This window comes from Sapajus apella, unplaced genomic scaffold (genome assembly GCF_009761245.1).
Source record: "Sapajus apella isolate SASKATOON/1434 unplaced genomic scaffold, GSC_monkey_1.0 scaffold2, whole genome shotgun sequence".
Taxonomy (NCBI): Eukaryota; Metazoa; Chordata; class Mammalia; order Primates; family Cebidae; genus Sapajus; species Sapajus apella.
Window position 1 is genome coordinate 27615662 of NW_022436942.1, and position 19187 is coordinate 27634848.

General features: G+C 41.8%; 1 protein-coding gene and 2 non-coding genes across 6 annotated transcripts in view; all 3 read left to right on the forward strand.

The window, feature by feature from the left end:
- The window catches only part of KANSL2 (KAT8 regulatory NSL complex subunit 2), a 30261-nt gene that overhangs the window by 10263 nt on the left and 811 nt on the right, over positions 1 to 19187 (forward strand). For 2 of the 4 annotated variants that reach the window (XM_032294981.1, XM_032295002.1), the window contains exons 5-9: positions 500 to 663; positions 3248 to 3414; positions 4590 to 4686; positions 11538 to 11791; positions 18347 to 18466. In XM_032294981.1, the coding sequence (XP_032150872.1) occupies positions 500 to 663; positions 3248 to 3414; positions 4590 to 4686; positions 11538 to 11791; positions 18347 to 18466 (802 nt within the window). Of the gene's footprint in view, positions 1 to 499; positions 664 to 3247; positions 3415 to 4589; positions 4687 to 11537; positions 11915 to 12106; positions 12551 to 18346; positions 18467 to 19187 lie in introns of those variants that run through there. The other 2 variants (XR_004274076.1, XM_032294988.1) reach the window with 2 other exon arrangements.
- LOC116528017 lies at positions 4786 to 4922 on the forward strand. Its single transcript, XR_004258817.1, has one exon. It is a non-coding gene; the product is annotated as a small nucleolar RNA SNORA2/SNORA34 family (small nucleolar RNA).
- Positions 18878 to 19014, forward strand: LOC116528025. Its single transcript, XR_004258818.1, has one exon. It is a non-coding gene; the product is annotated as a small nucleolar RNA SNORA2/SNORA34 family (small nucleolar RNA).

Here is a 19187-nt window from a genome sequence, read left to right on the forward strand (position 1 = left end):
TTTTTTTTTTTTTTTTTTTTTTTTTTTTTTTGAGATGGAATCTCTCTCTCTTGCCCAGGCTAGAATGCTGCAGTGCGATCTCAGCTCGCTGCAACCTCTGCCTCCGGGTTCAAGCAATTCTCCTGTCCTAGACTCCCTAGTAGCTGGGATTACAGGCGTCCACCACCATGCCCAGCTGATTTTTGTGTTTTCATTAGAGACAGGATTTTGCCGTGTTAGCCAGGCTGGACTCTAATATAATGCAAATAACTGTGAAAAATAGTAAGACATTTCTTTTCCCCCATTTTGTGAAATCACAGATTAGCGTTCTTTCTTGGAGATTTTCTCTTTTATTTAAGTACCACTTGAATGATAAAATAGTTTGTGAAAACATTATGTTAAGGTGACTATCTCAGTACCGAACTTGTTAAATAACAAACTTAGTCTCGCATCTCTACTCTTTTAAACTTGGGTTTTATTATTATTTTCTTAGGCTTTGCTGAATTCTGTTTTATTCCAGACATGCTGGTGTCTACACGGCAGAAGAAGTAGCCCTGATTATGCGTGAGAAGCTAATTCGTTTACAGTCTTTGTACATTGATCAGTTTAAACGACTTCAGCATCTGCTCAAGGAGAAGAAGCGCCGGTACTTACATAATCGCAAAGTGGAACATGAAGCTCTAGGCAAGTTTTATGCCAGTTCAGCAAGCTGTTGTGGGTTTAATGTGTGGATTTGGCAGTATAGTCCTGTGTCGCTTAATGATGGGGATACATATGTTGTTAGGCATTTTTTTTTCTTTTGGAGTTAGGTGATTTTTATCATTCAAACTTCATAGAGTGTCTTAGGCTAACCTAGGTGGTATAGCCTGCACCATACCTAGGCTGCAAACCTAGAAAGATGTTACTGTACTGAATACTGTGGGCAGTTGTAACACAGTGCTAAACATAGAAACACATCTAAACATAGAAAAGGTACAGTTAAGTTATGGCATAAAAGATTTTAAAGATGGCATATCGCATGAATGGAGCTTGTAGGACTGGAAGTTGTTTTGGGCATGTGAGTGAGTGGTGAGTCAGCGGGAAGGCCTAGCACATTATTATTTACTACTGTAGATGTTTTAAGTACTGTACACTTAGGCTATACTAAACTTATTTGAAAAATTCTTCAATAATAAATTAACCTTAGCTTACTCAAACTTGTTTACTTTATAAACTTTTTTTTTTAAATTGAGACAAACATGCAGTCTTGCTCTACTGCCCAGACTGAAGGGCAGTGATGCCATCTCAGCTCACTGCAACCACTGCCTCCTCGGTTCAAGCAATTCTCTGCCTCCTAGGTTCAAGCCACCTCAGCTTCCTGAGTATTTGTGATTACAGGCGTGTGCTAATTTTTAAATTTTTAGTAGTGATAGGGTTTTGCCATTAGCTAGGCTGGTCTTGAACTCCTGACCCCAAGCAATCCACCCACCTAGGTCTCCCAAAGTTCTGGGATTATAGGCGTGAACCATTGCACCTGGGCTATAATTTTTTTTTTTTTTTTTTGAGACGGAGTTTCGCTCATGTTACCCAGGCTGGAGTGCAATGGCGCGATCTCGGCTCACCGCAACCTCCGCCTCCTGGGTTCAGGCAATTCTCCTGCCTCAGCCTCCTGAGTAACTGGGATTACAGGCACGCACCACCATGCCCAGCTAATTTTTTGTATTTTTAGTAGAGACGGGGTTTCACCATGTTGACCAGGATGGTCTCGATCTCTTGACCTTGTGATCCACCCGCCTCGGCCTCCCAAAGTGCTGGGATTACAGGCTTGAGCCACCGTGCCTGGCCTTTTTTTTTTTTTTTTTTTTTAAAGACAGAATCTTGCTCTGTCACTCAGTCTGGAGTGCAGTGGCATGATCCTTGCTCACTGCAGCCTTGAACTCGTGGACTTAAGCTATCCTGGCTCAGCCTCCTGAGTAGCTAGAACTGCAGATGCACCACCATACTCAATCAGCTATTTTTAAATCTTTGTAGAGACGGAGTCTTGCTATGTTACTCAGGTTGGTCTTGAACTCCTGTGCTCAAGTGACCCTTCTACCTTGGCTTCCCAAAGTGCTCGGATTGATTACAGGGATGAGCCACTGTACCTGGCCTTTATAAACTTAAATTTTTTTTTTTTTTTTTTAAACTTCTGGACTCTATAATAACACTTAGCTTAAAACACAAACACATTGTACGGCTGCACAAAAATATTTTCTTTATATCCCTATAAGCTTTTCTAGTTTTAATTTTTTTCTTTAAAAAAAAAAAAAAACTTTTAAACTTTTGTTAGGAACTAAGGTGCAAACACATACATTCACCTAGCCTACCTGGGCCTAGTGTCATTGTCTTCCACCTCCACATTTTGTCCCAGTGTAAGGTCTTCAGGGACAATCACATGCAGCAAGCTGTCATCTCATGGCAACGATACCTTCTGCAGTAACTTCTGAGAGACCTGCCTGAGGCTGTCTTACATTTAACTTTTTAAAAATAGAGTGGAGAACATTCTAAGGATAAATAATATATCGTAAATGCATAAACCAGTAACACAGTTGTTCATTACCAAATATTATGTACTGTGCATAATTGTTATGTGCTAGACTTTTACACAACTGGCAGTGCAGTAGGTTTGGTCACCAGCATCTCCACAAATGTGTGAGTTAAACTATGATGTCACTAGGCAATAAGAATTTTTCAGCTTTGTTATAATCTTTTTTTTTTTTTTTTTTGAGATGGAGTTTCGCTCTTGTTACCCAGGCTGGAGTGCAATGGCGCGATCTCGGCTCACTGCAACCTCTGTCTCCCGGGTTCAGGCAATTCTCCTGCCTCAGCCTCCTGAGTAGCTGGGATTACAGGCACGCGCCACCATGCCCAGCTAATGTTTTGTATTTTTAGTAGAGACGGGGTTTCACCATGTTGACCAGGATGGTCTCGATCTCTTGACCTTGTGATCCACCCGCCTCGGCCTCCCAAAGTGCTGGGATTACAGGCTTGAGCCACCACGCCCGGCCTAGCTTTGTTATAATCTTATGGGACCACCATAGTATATATGGTCCATGATTGATTAAAAATTGGTCATATATAGCACATGACTGTAATTAGATTGATTTCTGTCTTGGTACCTGGAATGGGGGAAAATTTGCTTTTGAAACTGCCTGTTTTTTACTAAAGATTTTTCTGTTTACTTGTTGATTTGGAGAAGTAACCTCGATAGGTTGCTTGGCAAGTAACGTCTTGACTCTTTTAACTCTAGGCAGTAGTCTGCTGACGGGCCCAGAGGGACTTTTGGCCAAAGAACGAGAGAACTTAAAACGATTAAAATGTCTGCGTCGATACCGCCAGCGATATGGAGTGGAAGCCTTACTGCATAGGCAGTTGAAAGAACGCAGAATGCTGGCCACAGATGGTGCCACCCAACAGGTAATTTGTGTGTATACTTTATTTTTATTTATTTTTATTTTTTTGAGATAATTTGTGTGTATACTTTATTTTTATTTTTTTGAGATAATTTGTGTGTATACTTTATTTTTATTTATTTTTATTTTTTTGAGATAGAGTCTTGCACCGTTGCTCAGGCTGGAGTGCAATGGTGTGACCTTGGCTTACTGCACCCTCCACCTCCTAGGTTCAAATGATTCTCCTGCCTTAGCCTCCCGAGTAACTGGGATTATGAGTGGCTGCTACCACGCCCAGCTGATTTTTTTGTATTTTGAGTAGAGACGGGGTCTCACTGTGTTGACCAGGCTGGTCTTGAGCATGTGACCTCATGATCCACCTGCCTTGGCCTCCCAAAGTGTTAGGATTACAGGCGTGAACCACCGTGCCTGGCCATGTTCACTTTATTTACAAAGTTAGAGTAATTATCAAAACATTATGTCCACTCTTGGATCTGAAATCTGACTTTCTGCACTTGGCCTTTCTGACTTTCTTCACAGGCACAGTGAAAGCACTTAGCCTGAAGTCAGGAGGCATGGATTCTAGTCTCAGTCCCCACTGATGAGCTTTTTGTCTGTACAGACAGCTTTACTTTTCTGGGCCTCAGTATTCTTATCTGCGTGTTGAGTAGTTGGAAAAAGTTTCTAAGTCTTTCGGTTCAGATATTCTTCATTTCAGAAATAAACACAGGTTAAGCCTAAATTGTTTGGGAATCTTGTTTTAAAAGGTGTGAAGGTAGAATAGGAGCAATTGAATGTCAGGAAGTAAGGTTAATAGGAAGAAAAGTTAAGTGATTATTCTGAAATTTGTTTTTGAAACCCTTGGTCTCTGTTTCACTAAGAGTAATTTTATTTGTTTCATTTGTTAAGATTCCACCTAAGTTTACAATTTCCAAGTGTTCTGTTGGTAAAAGACAAAATCTTAAAACAGTTAGGCTATATCACACTTTTAGAATATGGAGAGGTATATTTGGGATTAAGGTTGACTCATTATATGCTAGATTTTAGTTTTTTGTCTTTTGCATAATATTGGTGTATCTATTTTTGTTAAATGTTGAATTTTCTAGCCTTTAAGATGTGCTTTTCTTATATGACTATTTTCATCGTAATTGTTTGTATGTTCTTTTGTGGGCCTATTTTATCTGTCTTTTTCCATTTTAGGCCCATACCACTCGTTCCAGTCAGAGGTGCTTGGCCTTCGTGGATGATGTTCGTTGTTCAAATCAGTCTCTTCCAATGACCAGACACTGCCTTACCCGTATCTTTTTACTTTGCCTGTTAAGGCTCTGATTTGTTAGTTTGAAGACTAGTGGGAATCTCTGTGCTAGTTTGCTTAATTGAAGGTTTTTGTTTTCCTTTGGCCCTGAATCAAGGCCAGCAGTTTGCCGAAGCTGTTGGTTTCAAGCAGGAGCCTAAAGAATTATCTTTCTATGGTCTGTTGGCCATTTCATAACTTTGGAAATGTAGTGGTCAATTCATTAGAAAGAAACATGAGTCATTTGTTATAGATGTGGGCTAATATTTATAGCCTTAATACTAGGGTTCCAGAATATCCATAAAATGTTTATAATTGTCTCAAGGTTTCTGATTTAACCTGCTTATTAGAACCCTAATGCTGTTAAATCTAATTATAACCTTAAAAAATTACTGTGGGTTTTCCACCCCAATTGAAAGGATGATTCTGCAGTGTGAACTTCTAGTATCATCCTTTTGTGTGGTTAGGGCCCTGGCTTCTATATTTTTATTTTATTTTTTGGAGACGGAGTTTTGCTTGTCTCCTAGGCTGGAGTGCAGTGGTGTGATCATGGATCACTGCAACCTCTGCCTCCTGGGTTCAAGCAATTCTTCTGCTTTAGCCTCCTGAGTAGCTGGGATTACAGGCGTGCACCACCACACCCCGCTAATTTCTGTATTATTATTAGAGATGGAGTTTCACCATGTTGGCCAGGTTGGTCTCAAACTCCTGACCTCAGGTGATCCACCATCCTTGGCTTCCCAAAATGTTGGGATTACTGACGTGAGACACTGTGTCCGATGTTTGTTTTGAGACAGAGTCTCACTCTGTTGCCAGACTGGAGTGCAGTTGGCACCATCTTGGCCCACTGCAACCTCTGCCTTCTGGGTTCAAGTGCTTTTCCTGCCTCAATCTCCTGAGTAGCTGGGATTACAGGCATGTGCTACCACACCCAGCTAATTTTTGTATTTTTAGTAGAGACAGGGATTCACCATGTTGGTCAGTATGGTCTCAATCTCTTGACCTCGTGATGCACCTACCTTGGCCTCCCAAAGTGCTGGGATTACCCGGCTTTTATTTTTTTATTTTTATTTTTTTTTTTTTGAGACGGAGTTTCGCTCTTGTTACCCAGGCTGGAGTGCAATGGCGCAATCTCGGCTCACCGCAACCTCCGCCTCCTGGGTTCAGGCAATTCTCCTGCCTTAGCCTCCCGAGTAGCTGGGATTACAGGCACGCGCTACCATGCCCAGCTAATTTTTTGTAGTTTTAGTAGAGACGGGGTTTCACTGTGTTAACCAGGATGGTCTCGATCTCTTGACCTCATGATCCACCCGCCTCGGCCTCCCAAAGTGCTGGGATTACAGGCGTGAGCCACCGCGCCCGGCCGGCGGCTTTTATTTTTAATTAAAATTTTAATTTTTTTATTTTTTTGAGATGGAGTCTTGCTGTGTTGCCCAGGCTGGAATGCAGTGTCTCAGTCATAGCTCACTGCAGCCTTGAACTCCTGGGCTCACGCAGTTCTCCGACCTCAGCCTCTGAATAGCTGGGACTATGTGTGATGTGTGCCAGCATGCCTGGCTAATTATTTAATTTCATTATTACTATATTTTTTTGAAACAGTCTTGCTCCGTTGTGCAAGCTGGAGTGCATTGGTGTGATCTCGGCTCACTGCAACCTCTGCCTCTCAGGTGCAAGCAATTCTTGTGCCTCAGCCTCCTGAGTAGCTGGGATTACAGGTGTGTGATACCATGCCTGGCTAATTTTGTGCTTTTAGTAGAGATGGGGTTTCACAGTGTTGGCTAGGTCGGTCTCAAATTCCTGATCTCAGGTGATCTGCCCGCCTTGGCCTCCCAAAGTTCTGGGTTTACAGGCGTCAGCCACCATGCCCAGCCATTAAATAGGATCTTTATGTGAAAGGCTTAATTAAATGTTGCTGGATTTCATTTGTGTGCAAGAAATGCCAATTATTTGGAAATTAAAAACTTACTTTCTTTAATAGGAAGAGGAGGAGAACCTCTTCTTAGTCTTTTGATAAGATGCTGATTTTTCGTTTTGCTTATTAAATGTTACTAATTTATTAATTACTACAACAGATGTCTCATAAAGGATTACAGTTCTTATTTATGAAATGTTGTGCAAAGTAAAGAAAAACTCTAAAGATAAATGCTTACAGCCTGGACAACACAGTGAGACCACATCTCTAAAGGAAAAATAAAAATTAACTGGGTGTGGTGGCACGTGTCTGTATTCTCAGCTACTTGGGAGCATCTTTTGAGCCTACCAGTTTGAACCCGCAGGATCATGCCACTGCATTCTACCTTGGGTGACAGAGCAAGACCCTGTCTCTTAAAAAAAAAAAATAAAAGTCTGGGTGTGGTGGTTCACGCCTGTAATCCCAACACTTGAGGAGGTGGAGGCGGGTGGATAGTGGGGTCAGGAGTTCAAGAGCAGCCTGGTCAAGATGGTGAAACCCTGTCTCTACTAAAAATACAAAAGAAAAAAATTAGCCGGACATGGTGGTGGGCTACTGTAATCCCAGCTAGCTACTTGGGAGGCAGAGGCAGAGAATTGCTTGAACCTGGAAGGTGGAAGTTACAGTGAGATGAGATCACACCACTGCACTCCAGGCTGGGTTACAGAGTGAGACTCCGTCTCAAAAAAAAAAATTGCTTAAAATACAATTGGGTGGTTGGGAGTGGTGCTTCATGCCTGTAATCTCAACACTTTGGGAGGCTGAGTTGGGCAGATCATGAGGTCAGGAGTCCAAGACCAGCCTGACTAATATGGTGAAACCCCGTCTCTTCTAAAAATATGAAAATTAGCTGAGGGTCATGGTGTGCACCTGTAGTCCCAGCTACTTAGGAGGCTGATGCAGGATAATCGCTTGAACCTGGGAGGGGGAAATTGCAGTGAGCCAAGATTGTAGCACTGCACTCCAGCCTGGGCGACAGAGCGAGACTCCATCTCAAAAAAAAAAAAAAAAAATAATTGGGCATATTTAAAAGAAGATAGAAAAGGCTAATAGTTGAAAAGTGTATGTCTTCACTATAAATACAGTTGGCCTTTGAACAATTCAGGGGATTGGGGTGCTGAGCCCCCTACACAGTTGAAAATTTGTGTATAATTTTTGATTCCTCCAAAACTTAACTGCTAGTAACCTTTAGCTTACTGTTGATCAGAAGCCTTATCAACAACATAGCTGCCTGATGCTGTATTTTATATGTTTATATGTCATATATTGTATTCTTATAATAAACTAAGAAAATGTTACTAAGAAAATAGGAAAATATTTTTTTTCTGTTTATTAAATGGAAGGATTATCATAAAGATTTTTATTCTTACGGTCTTTATGTTGAGTAAGTGGAGGGGAAATGTTACTGTCTAGGATGGCAGAGGCAGAAGAAAATGCATATGTAAGTGGACCTGTGCAATTCAAGTCTGTGTTGTTCAAAGGTCACCTGTAAATAGGAAATAAAACAAGGAAAATTTAAAATCTATAAAATTGATATTCGTTCATATGTTTGTTTTAAAATAAAATTTTAAATGTGCAATTAGAATGAGTCAGTGAGGCCGGGCGCGGTGGCTCAAGCCTGTAATCCCAGCTCTTTGGGAGGCCGAGGCGGGTGGATCACGAGGTCAAGAGATCGAGACCATCCTGGTCAACATGGTGAAACCCCGTCTCTACTAAAAATACAGAAAGTTAACTGGGCATGGTGGTGCGTGCCTGTAATCCCAGCTACTTAGGAGGCTGAGGCAGGAGAATTGCCTGAACCCAGGAGGCGGAGGCTGCGGTGAGCCGAGATCGCGCCATTGCACTCCAGCCTGGGTAACATGAGTGAAACTCTGTCTCAAAAAAAAAAAAAAAAAAAAGAATGAGTCAGTGAATTTCAAAAGTAGGTGAGAGTATGGTAAAATGAACCCTTCTAAATATTGGCAATGGGAATATAAATTGACATAAGCTTTTTGAAAGCAGTTTGAAAGTAATTCTTATTTCTTCACATGGTAATTTTTACCCCTGGAAATTTATTTTGAAGAGATAATCGAATGCAGACCAATATTTTTACATAAAATATTGTTTGAACTAAAGACAGCCTTAAAATTTTTTATCTTCCTGGACAATATGGAGATAAATCATAGCACAACATAATATGGATTATTTTCAGGCATTAAATACATTTAACACAATTTATGAATTACAGCAGAATGATAGTGACAATCTGTATAGTGTCTAAACTGCATGAAACAAAATTCTGGGAGGGAACAACACAGATATGTGGTAATTTTTGCATGGCGTGGTTATGAATGCCCCCTTTTCACTGTTCCTTTTTTTTGGTTTTTTAAGGTGAGCTTGAATTACTTCTATAAGGAAAAATCTCAGTTTACAGATAGTATAGACTATTTTATATATTTTTCATAATACTGTACTCAGATATAAAGCAAAGTTGAAAATGAAATGTATTTGAAAAGAGAAGGACAGTGTTTTTTTTTTTTCCTTTTATGCTCTTTCCTTTCCACTCCATAGTTGTCTAAGTTACTTACCCTTCCTTAAGTCCTTATCCCAGAGAAAGATGCGACTGCCATTGGTGACCTGTTAACTCTTTACTGTGGTCTAATGGAGACAGCACTCGACTGAAAGTGAAGGACCCAGACTATAGTTGTAGGTTAACCTTTCCCTTCTTATCTTCTTTGTCCCCATCTGAAAGGAAAGTGGGTGGAGGATGATGGGGGGAGTCCTTTTTTAGGATATTGTGGTATTAAATACATAAGAGACTTGTGAAAGTCCTCTGAATTCCAGCGGAAAAAAGTTCTTGGCTGGGTGTGGTGGCTCACGCCTGCAGTCCTAGCACTTTGGGAGGCTGAGGTGGGTGGATCATCTGAGGTCAGGAGTTTGTTTGAGACCTGCTGGCCAACATGGCGAAACCCTGTTTCTACTAAAAATACAAAAATTAGCCGGGTATGATGGTGGTCGCCTGTAATCCCAGCTACTCAGGAGGCTGAGACAGAATTGCTTGAACCTGGGAGGCCCAGGCTGCAGTGAGCTGAGATTGTGCCACTGCATTCCAGCCTGGGTGACAGAGCGAGACTTTGTCTTAAAAAAAAAAAAAAAAAGTTCTGGTTGAAACATTTAATGGATAACATTTTAAATATTAATAATTTAAGAATGGGCTTCTTAAGCACATTAGATATGCTTAGGTTTAAGCATATAGTGCAAATCTGATGGTTCCCATTAGGTTCATATGTTTATTCATTTGGTTATTCATTCAATAAATACTTGTTTGCTTTGTACCATCTTCTGTTTCTTTAGAATAGTGGTTTTCAGTTGGGGGCCATCTTGTTTTCCAGTTGGCAATGCGTGGATAAATTTTTGGTTGTTACACCTCAGAGATACAGGTGCTACTGACAGGCCAGGAATGCTGCTATACATCTTTCTTCCAACAAAGATGTACCTGGTCCACAATGTTGGTAGTGTCACAGCCGTCACACCCTACTTGAGAGTTTAGTTATTTCCAGGTATGGATTGAAAGTAATGGCTTTATTCAAGAAAGTTTATATGGTTTAAAAAATTAAAATGTAGGCCAGGTGCAGTGGCTTATGCCTTTAATCCCAGCATTTTGGGAGGCTGATGTGGGTGGATCACCTGAGGTCAAGAGTTCGAGACCAGCCTGACCAACATGGTGAAACTCTGTCTCTACAAAAAATACAAAATTTGCCAGGTGTGTTGGCACATGCCTGTAATCCCAGCTATTTGGGAGGCTGAAGCAGGAGAATTGCTTGAACCTGGAAGGCGGAGGTTGCCGTTAGCCGAGATCATGCCATTACACTCCAGCCTGGGCAACAAGAGCAAAACTCTGCCTCAAAAAAAATAAAAAAACAAAAAAAAAAATTAGATTTTTTATTTTTAAGATTACAATTCCATAATCCAGCTACTGTCAGTTTATAGAAAAATTGTGTTTTCTGATTAAAAATAAGTCTAATTTTAAAATAATGCTTATTAATCTAGAAAAATAATCAGGTAGTTAAGATTTCAAGAAATGGTAGCACTTGCATAAAATGTGTTTTGTAGAGTAACTTGAATTTTACTGTATCTAATCATGATCTTGATTTTGATTCATCCTACAGAGCTTCTTTGCTAACTTGGAAATAAAGCCCTTCTACCTTTAACAAAAGTTGTTGTAGAGTCCTTGCAGTGTTTCTGGAGTACTTTTTTTTTTTTCAGTGGGCCTTCATAAGCAAAATTTTCGTCTTCCTTTAGGATCAGAAAAGGGCTCCCCTGAACTACCACACTCCCCCAAAAAACAAAAAGCATTGATATTTAATTTCTTGTCAGTATATGATACCTATTGACTTTGCTAGAGCTGTTCTCCCCTATTCCAATGTGCTTGAAATGAATTTATCATGTAGTCATCTTTGGAAACAAGGTCCAAGAAACTGTTGAAAAATTTACCAGTCTGCTAAGGGAGCAGACACGTTGTATTTCTTGACTCTTTGGAAGGGCTGTGTGGGGGGCATTTTCAAGGCTATTTGCATTTGCCACTACAGTGTTTATTCTGGACAGGTGTGTGTTCCTGGGAGTGTAACTGCTACTTGCTTAAGGGAGAATGGATTAGTGTCTAGTTTAAATGACTAGGATCCTGAAAAGGAGGTTGGAAACTAGTTTTAAATTACTGGTAGAGCTAGAATTTGATGCTAGTAAATGACATTTATTTTGAGAAGTAACTTTAAAAATTGCTAACTGCATTTGGTATTTTGTATCAAATGTAGCTGAAATTTATCTTGTATAGTCCAGACCTTAAGTTTTACGTGGCAGAGCATGCTATTTATATTTTATGCTTTCGATAGATTGTGCTTTATTTCCCTTGACCATATTTCTACAGATATTTGTCAGGATACGAATCAGGTTCTCTTCAAGTGCTGCCAGGGATCTGAAGAGGTACCCTGCAACAAACCTGTTCCTGTAAGCCTCTCTGAGGATCCCTGCTGCCCACTCCATTTCCAGTTGCCTCCTCAGATGTATAAGCCCGAGCAGGTACTGTCTGTGCCAGACGATCTGGAAGCCGGCCCCATGGATCTGTACTTGAGTGCTGCTGAGCTTCAGCCCACTGAGAGTTTACCTCTGGAGTTCAGTGATGTAAGTTAGAGAAGCTCTGCTCTGGCTCAGGCCCTTGAGACAAGGCCTTATTTATTAATGGTGAGGAATAGGTTAGTCTTTGGTGGTTAGGAGAATTGACAGTTTTTGAAGTGATATATATGTATGGTTTTATTTGTTTTTATTTTTTATTTTTTTTGAGACGGGGTTTCGCTCTTGTTACCCAGGCTGGAGTGCAATGGCATGATCTCGGCTCACCACAACCTCCGCCTCCTGGGTTCAAGCAATTCTCCTGCCTCAGCCTCCGAGTAGCTGGGACTATAGGCACGTGCCACCATGCCCAGCTAATTTTTGTACATGGTTTTATTTGTATGTTAGCATACTAATTTAGAGAAATCTGCCTTACCTGATTTTTTTTCTAGATACTTTTTCATACCTTTTTAGGGATACAATTTACATACCATAAATTGCACTCTTTGAAAGTGTGTAATTTAGCGATTTTTAGTATATTCACACTATCTGATTTCAGGTTTTCATTATCTCCAAAAGAAACTCAATTACTGTTATGTCACTCTTCATTTTCTTCTCCCTTCAGCCCTTGGCCACCATGAATCTACTTTTTGTCTCCAAATTTGCTTGTTCTGGACATTTCATATCAGTGTAATAGTATATGTATCCTTTTGTGTCTGGTTTGTTTCACTTAGCATAATGTTTTCTAGGTTTATCCATACCAGCATGTATCAATACATCATTCTTTTTTGTGACTGAATTAATATTCCATTGTTTGGAAATACAGCACTTTAAAAATCTGTCAGTTGATGGATATTTGCGCTGTTTCTGCTTTTTGGCTATTAAGGAATATACTGTTATGAACTTTTTTTTTTTTTTTTTTTTTTTGAGATGGAGTTTTGCTCTTGTTACCCAGGCTGGAGTGCAATGGCGCGATCTCGGCTCACCGCAACCTCCGCCTCCCGGGTTCAGGCAATTCTCCTGCCCCAGCCTCCTGAGTCGCTGGGATTACAGGCACACGCCACCATGCCCAGCTAACTTTTTGTAGTTTTAGTAGAGACGGGGTTTCACCATGTTGACCAGGATGGTCTCGATCTCTTGACCTCGTGATCCACCCGCCTCGGCCTCCCACAGTGCTGGGATTACAGGCTTGAGCCGCCGCGCCCGGCCTATGTTATGAACTTTTGAGACAGGGTTTCTGTTGGTGGCATGAGCCACTGTGCCTGCCTAAGTTATCATTTTTACAACTTTTGTTTTTCTGAGTTGTGGTTTTTCTCTGTTGCTCAGACTGGAATGCAGTGGCGTGATCATGGGTCACGGCAGCCTCAACCTCCTGGGCTTAAGTGATCTCCCACCTCAGCCACCCAAGTAGCTGGGACTATAGGTTTATGCCACCATGCCCAGCCAATTTTTTATTTTTTGTATAGAAGAGGTCTCCCTATGTTGCCTAAGCTGGTCTTCAACTCCTGGGCTCAGGTGATCCTCTTACCTTGGCCTCCCAAAGTGCTGGGATTACAAACATGAGCCACTGTCCCCGGCCACTTTAATTTGGCCTTTTTTTTTTTTTTTTTTTTTAAAGGAACAAATCTTTGTTCTGTCATTCAGGCGGGAGTACAGTGGTGTGATCTCAGCTCACTACAACCTCTGCCTCCTAGGTTCAAGCAATTCTTGTGCTTCAGCCTCCTAAGTAGCTGGGACTACAGGTGCGTGCCAGCAGGCCTTACTAATTTTTGTGTTTTTGGTAGAGACAGGGTTTTGCCATGTTGGCCAAGCTGGTTTCGCTTGAACTCCTGGTCTCAAATGATCCACCCACCTTGGCTTCCCAAAGTGCTGGGATATAGGCATGAGTCAGCATGTCTGGCCTATAACTTGTTATTGATAACCTAGGTGATTTTACTTGTGGGAAGACCAGGCATCAGATATTAATACGGGTAAAAACACAGCCTTTCATTCTGGATATTTGCTTGTTTCCTGTGCTTTGATGCAAGAATGTTTGGCAGGTAGTAACTTAACACTTTATCTTACTGTTTTAAGTTCCTTCTCTCTCATTCTCTTCTGGTGGTTCTTGGAGATAGTAACAAAACGTGGATTCTGTTTTTTTAATTTTTATTTACTTATTTGTGTTTTGAGATGGAGTTTTGCTCCAGATTGGAGTGCAGTGGCGATCTTGGCTCACCGTAATCTCCACCTCCTGGGTTCAAGCAGTTGTCCTGTTTCAACCTCCCAAGCAGCTGGGATTATAGGTGCATGCCATCAGTCCTGGCTAATTTTTGTATTTTTTAGTAGAGATGTGGTTTCACTATGTTGGCCTAGCTGATCTCAAACTCCTGACCTCAGGTGATCTGCTTGCCTTAGCTTCCCAAAGTGCTGGGATTGTAGGCATGAGCCAAAAACATGGATTCTCTTTATATCCTCATACTTTTAGTTTTTAAAACACTCCTGTTTTAATTGGAATTTTTGCCTATTTCCTTCACTTATTTTAGGTTCTTTTTGCCAATTTAAAATCTTATAAGAGATAACACTGTGTATATATGAGAAAAGCCTTTTCTGAAAACATATCCATTCCATTGTTATCTTGAGACTTGGATGCCTTTTGCTTCAATGTTTAATTTCAAGCTAATTATTATCATTATTATTTTTGACAGAGTCTCGTTCTGTCATCCAGGCTGGAGTAGAGTGGCGCAGTCTCGGCTCACTGCAACCTCTGCCTTCTGGGTTCAAGCGATTCTCCTGTCTCAGTCTCCCAAGTAGCTGGGATTCCAGGCGTGGTCCACCATGCCTGGCTAATTTTTATATTTTTAGTAGAGAGAGGGTTTTGCCATGTTGGCCAGCCTGGTCTCGAACTCCTGGCCTCAAGTGATCTGTCCACCTGTATTTCTTATATAAATAATTAGCGTGCAGTCCAAGCTAATTATTTGTATAAGAATTGTGTAAGGGTTGGATGCAGTGGTTCATGCTTGTAATCCCAGTATTTTGGGAGGCTGATGCAGGCAGATCACCTGAGGTTGGGAGTTCCAGGTGAGCCTGGCCAACATGGTGAAACCCTGTCTACAAAAAATACAAAAATTAGCTGGGTGTGGTGGCATGTGCCTATAATCCCAAATACTGGGGAGGCTGAGGCAGGAAAATCACTTGAACCCTGGAGGCGGAGATTGCAGTGAGCCGAGATCTTGCCATCACACACATACACAAAAAGTGCACATGGTAAAAAACAATTGGAGAAAACAGATTTACAGTCTTAATGGTGTGAAAATACTGGTTTCTGTGGATAAAAGAAAAGTTTCCAACTCACCTGAAATGGATGGTAGGTTGAGTGTATCCTATTCCCTATGTTTCTGCTTAAATTGAGCGGCTTAACAATTTTTGTTTTAAATTTTTTATTTATTTTTTTGAGACAGTCTCTCGCTCTGTCGCCCAGGCTGGAGTGCAGTGGCACGATCTTGGCTCACTGCAACCTCTGCCTCCTGGGTTCAAGCAATTCTCCTGTCTCAGCTTCTCGAGTAGCTGGGACTACAGGTGCCTGCCAGGCTGGAGTGCAGTGGCACGATCTCAGCTCACTGCAACCCCAGCCTCCTGGGTTCAAGTGATTCTCCTGCCTCAGCCTCTGGAGTAGCTGGGTCTACAGGTGCGTGCTACCACGCCCGGCTAATTTATGTATTTTTAGTAGGGATAGGGTTTCACCATGTTGGTCAAGCTGGTAGTTTTTTGTAGTTTTAGTAAAGACTGGGTTTTACCATGTTAGCGAGGATGGTCTTGATCTCCTGACCTCGTTGTTTGCCTGCCTCGTCCTCCCAAAGTGTTGAGATTATAGGCATGGGCCATCGTGCCTGGCCTGAGCACCTTTACTTTAAGGATTTTAAAATTATATATATTCTTGGTGGCACGGTGGCTCGGTGGCTCATGCCTATAATCCCAGCACTTTGGGAGGCCGAGGCGGATGGATCACGAGGTCAAGAGATCGAGACCATCCTGGTAAAAATACAAAATTTAGCTGGGCATGGTGGTGCGCGCCTATAGTCCCAGCTACTCAGGAGGCTGAGGCAGGAGAATTGCTTGAACCCAGGAGGCGGAGGTTGCCGTGAGCCGAGATCTCGCCATTGCACTCCAGCCTGGGTAACGAGCGAAACTCCGTCTCAAAAAAAAAACCGTGTGTGTGTGTGTGGTGTGTGTGTGTGTGTGTGTATATGTATTCTTTAATGTGAAGATGTTGTGATTCCCGTTTTTGGTTATTAGCACACCAAAAAATGGGAAATGAATTGCAAATTGAAAGCATAGAACTAAGCTTCTTATAAAGCTAGATAATTAGAAACACAGAGGATCTATAAACTGGATTGGGCATGGGGAGTACAATATCCTGGGTGTTTTTTTTTTTTTTTGAGACAGAGTCATGCTCTTTATCCAGGCTGGAGTGCAATGGCATGATCTCTGCTCACTGCAACCTCTGCCTCCTGGGTTCAAGCCATTCTCCTGCTTCAGCCTCTCAAGCAGCTGGAATTACAGGTGCCTGCCACCGTGCCCTGCCAACTTTTTTTTCTATTTTTGTTCTTTTTATACTGCATAGAGAACAAGCCCTGCCAATTTTTTTATTTTTAGTAGAGAAGGGGTTTCACCATGTTGGCCAGGCTGGTCTCAAACTCCTGATCTCAGGTGATTTTCCTGCCCCGGCTTTCCCAAAGTGCTGGGATTACAGGCGTGAGTCACCATGCCTGGCTATCTCCTGGATGTTTTTTTCTTTTCTTTTTTTTTTTTTTGAGACGGAGTTTCAGTCTTGTTACCCAGGCTGGAGTGCAATGGCGCGATCTCGGCTCACCGCAACCTCCGCCTCCTGGGTTCAGGCAATTCTCCTGCCTCAACCTCCTGAGTAGCCAAGATTACAGGCACGCGCCACCATGCCCAGCTAATGTTTTGTATTTTTAGTAGAGACGGGGTTTCACCATGTTGACCAGGATGGTCTCGATCTTTTGACCTCGTGATCCACCCGCCTCGGCCTCCCAAAGTGCTGGGATTACAGGCTTGAGCCACCGCACCCGGCCCCATTTTTTTTTTTTTTTTAACAGAACAATTGAACTATGTTAGGCTTAAGAACCAGGAAGTTGGGCAGGCACTGTGACTCATTCCTGTAATCCCTGTACTTTTGGAGGCTGAGGCAGGTGAATCACGAGGTTAGGAGATCGAGGCCATCCTGGCTAACACGATGAAACGCCATATCTACTAAAAATACAAAAAATTAGCTGGACGTGTTGGCATGGGCCTGTAGTCCCAGCTACTCGGGAGGCTGAGGCAAGAGAATTGCTTGAAACTGGGAGGCGGAGGTTGCAGTGAGCCGAGATCGTGCCACTGCACTCCAGCCTGGGCAACAGAGCGAGACTCCGTCTCCAAAAAAAAATAGAACCAGGGAGTTACTCTGTGGGGTTACGGACTTAACCAAAATATTTCCTAGCCCTTTAGAGGAACTTTGAGTTTTCTGTCCTTTGTCCTTTCCTGCTATCCTCTCCCCTTCCCCTGTTTGAGTTTATTTGCTTGCTTTATGGCTGTTAGGACGTTAATCAAACAATCTTGTATTGCCCAGAAATTTTTAATTTTAATATACCATTGTTCATACTTAAGTTCATCACTGGTGAAATTACCATGTTGATTATAGATAGCCTCAGAGGGAATATTTTAAAAAATGTTTTAAAATTGTAAACATATATAATTACGTATGTAGTTAAACATATATGATTTTACTCTTTTAACCTATGTATTTATATATGTAAATGGTGGGTAGGTAGAGATGGGGTCTTGCTATGTCATCCAGGCTGGTCTTGAATTCCTGGCCTCAAATGATCCTCCCACCTCAGCTTCCCAGCGTGTAGGTGTGAGCCAGCACACCTGGCAGTTTTTAAGTGTACAAATTGGTGGTGTTATGAACATTTACCATGTTGTGCAGCTGTCACCACTTTCTGTTCCAGAACTTTTTCATCAACCTAAACAGAAACTTTGTACTTTTTAAACAGTAACTCTCTCCTTTCCCTTTCCCCTGTTCCCTACTGTTATCCTTTTATCTTTTCTACTTTGTTTCTATGAATTTTCCTGGGAATTTTTTTTTCCCCCGAGACAGGGTCTGCCTCTGTCACCCAGTTTAGAGTGCAGTGGCGCAATCTCAGCTCACTGCAGTCTCTGTTCCCTGGGCTCAAGGGATCTTCTCACCTCAGCCTCTGTAGTATCTGGGACTACAGGTGTGTGCCATCACGCCTGGCTAATTTTTGCAATTTTTGTAGAGACGGGATTTCACCGTGTTGCCCAGGCTGGTCTTGAACTCCTGGGCTCAAACAATCCACCTGCCTCGGCCTCCCAAAGTGCTGGGATTACAGGAGTGGTGGCCAGAATTTTTTAATCCACTATACTGGTCTGTGTTTTACACTTGGCAGGAAAAGCTCTTGGTGCTTTTGGATCTTGTTTCATTTGTTGGACATTCTAGTAAAAAAAAAATTTTTTTTTAAATTAAAGGTAGGCAAGGGTTGAGGGAGACAGCAGATAATTGCTTTAAAGTTTGCTGAAAAACATGCTAACTTTATTATTGTTACCCTTTTCTCTTTTTTTTCCTAGGACTTGGATGTTGTGGGTGATGGTATGCAGTGTCCTCCTTCACCTTTGCTTTTTGATCCTTCACTAACCCTTGAAGATCATTTAGTCAAAGAAATTGCTGAAGACCCAGTGGATATTTTGGCAAGTGAAGAACAATTCTCTCATGTAGTGACCTGGCCAGGCAGAGGGTTCCCTGCTGGCTAGCATGTACTCCTGGAGGGGAATGGGGTGTTATCACTAGTATAAAGATGCTCCACTATGGCTCTCGCTCATTGAATACCATATAAGCAAAGCACTTTAGAGAAAGCTCCACTCTGCTCCTGAATACCCTTGTTGCTGTAGTTCTCCAGATGGGCTTAGACTACCTAATGGCCCCCGATCCTCATATCCCAGAGTAGGACATAAATTTATTTAAATAAAAGCTTGAGACAAGTAATCTGGGTAAATTGTACCTTCTGAGGGAGAGTTCAGCACTGAAATTGGTCTCATTGTAGAAGGACCAGTAATGTAATGTGATTTGAGTTGTTTCTGTGGACTTTGGGTAGAATTCCAGTGGCCCTGACTGAAGACCAGCAGTTGTACTATAGCTGATGGTTTCAAACAGAGGCCTAAAGGACTATCTTCCTGTGGTCTGTTGGCTGTTCTGGGACCTCAGCAGGGAATGGCTATTTCATTTGGAAGAAACAGCCTACAGCTCTCCATCCCATTGGAATATCCTCAACAACGGGCTCTTCCAAGGGACAGGAATAGCTAATATAGGGAAGAACATCTGCCCAGAATTAATTTATTTCTGCCGTATTGTTCTTATTGCTAGTATAAGTGGCCATTGATAAGTCAGATTAATACTTCAGACCACAGTGAA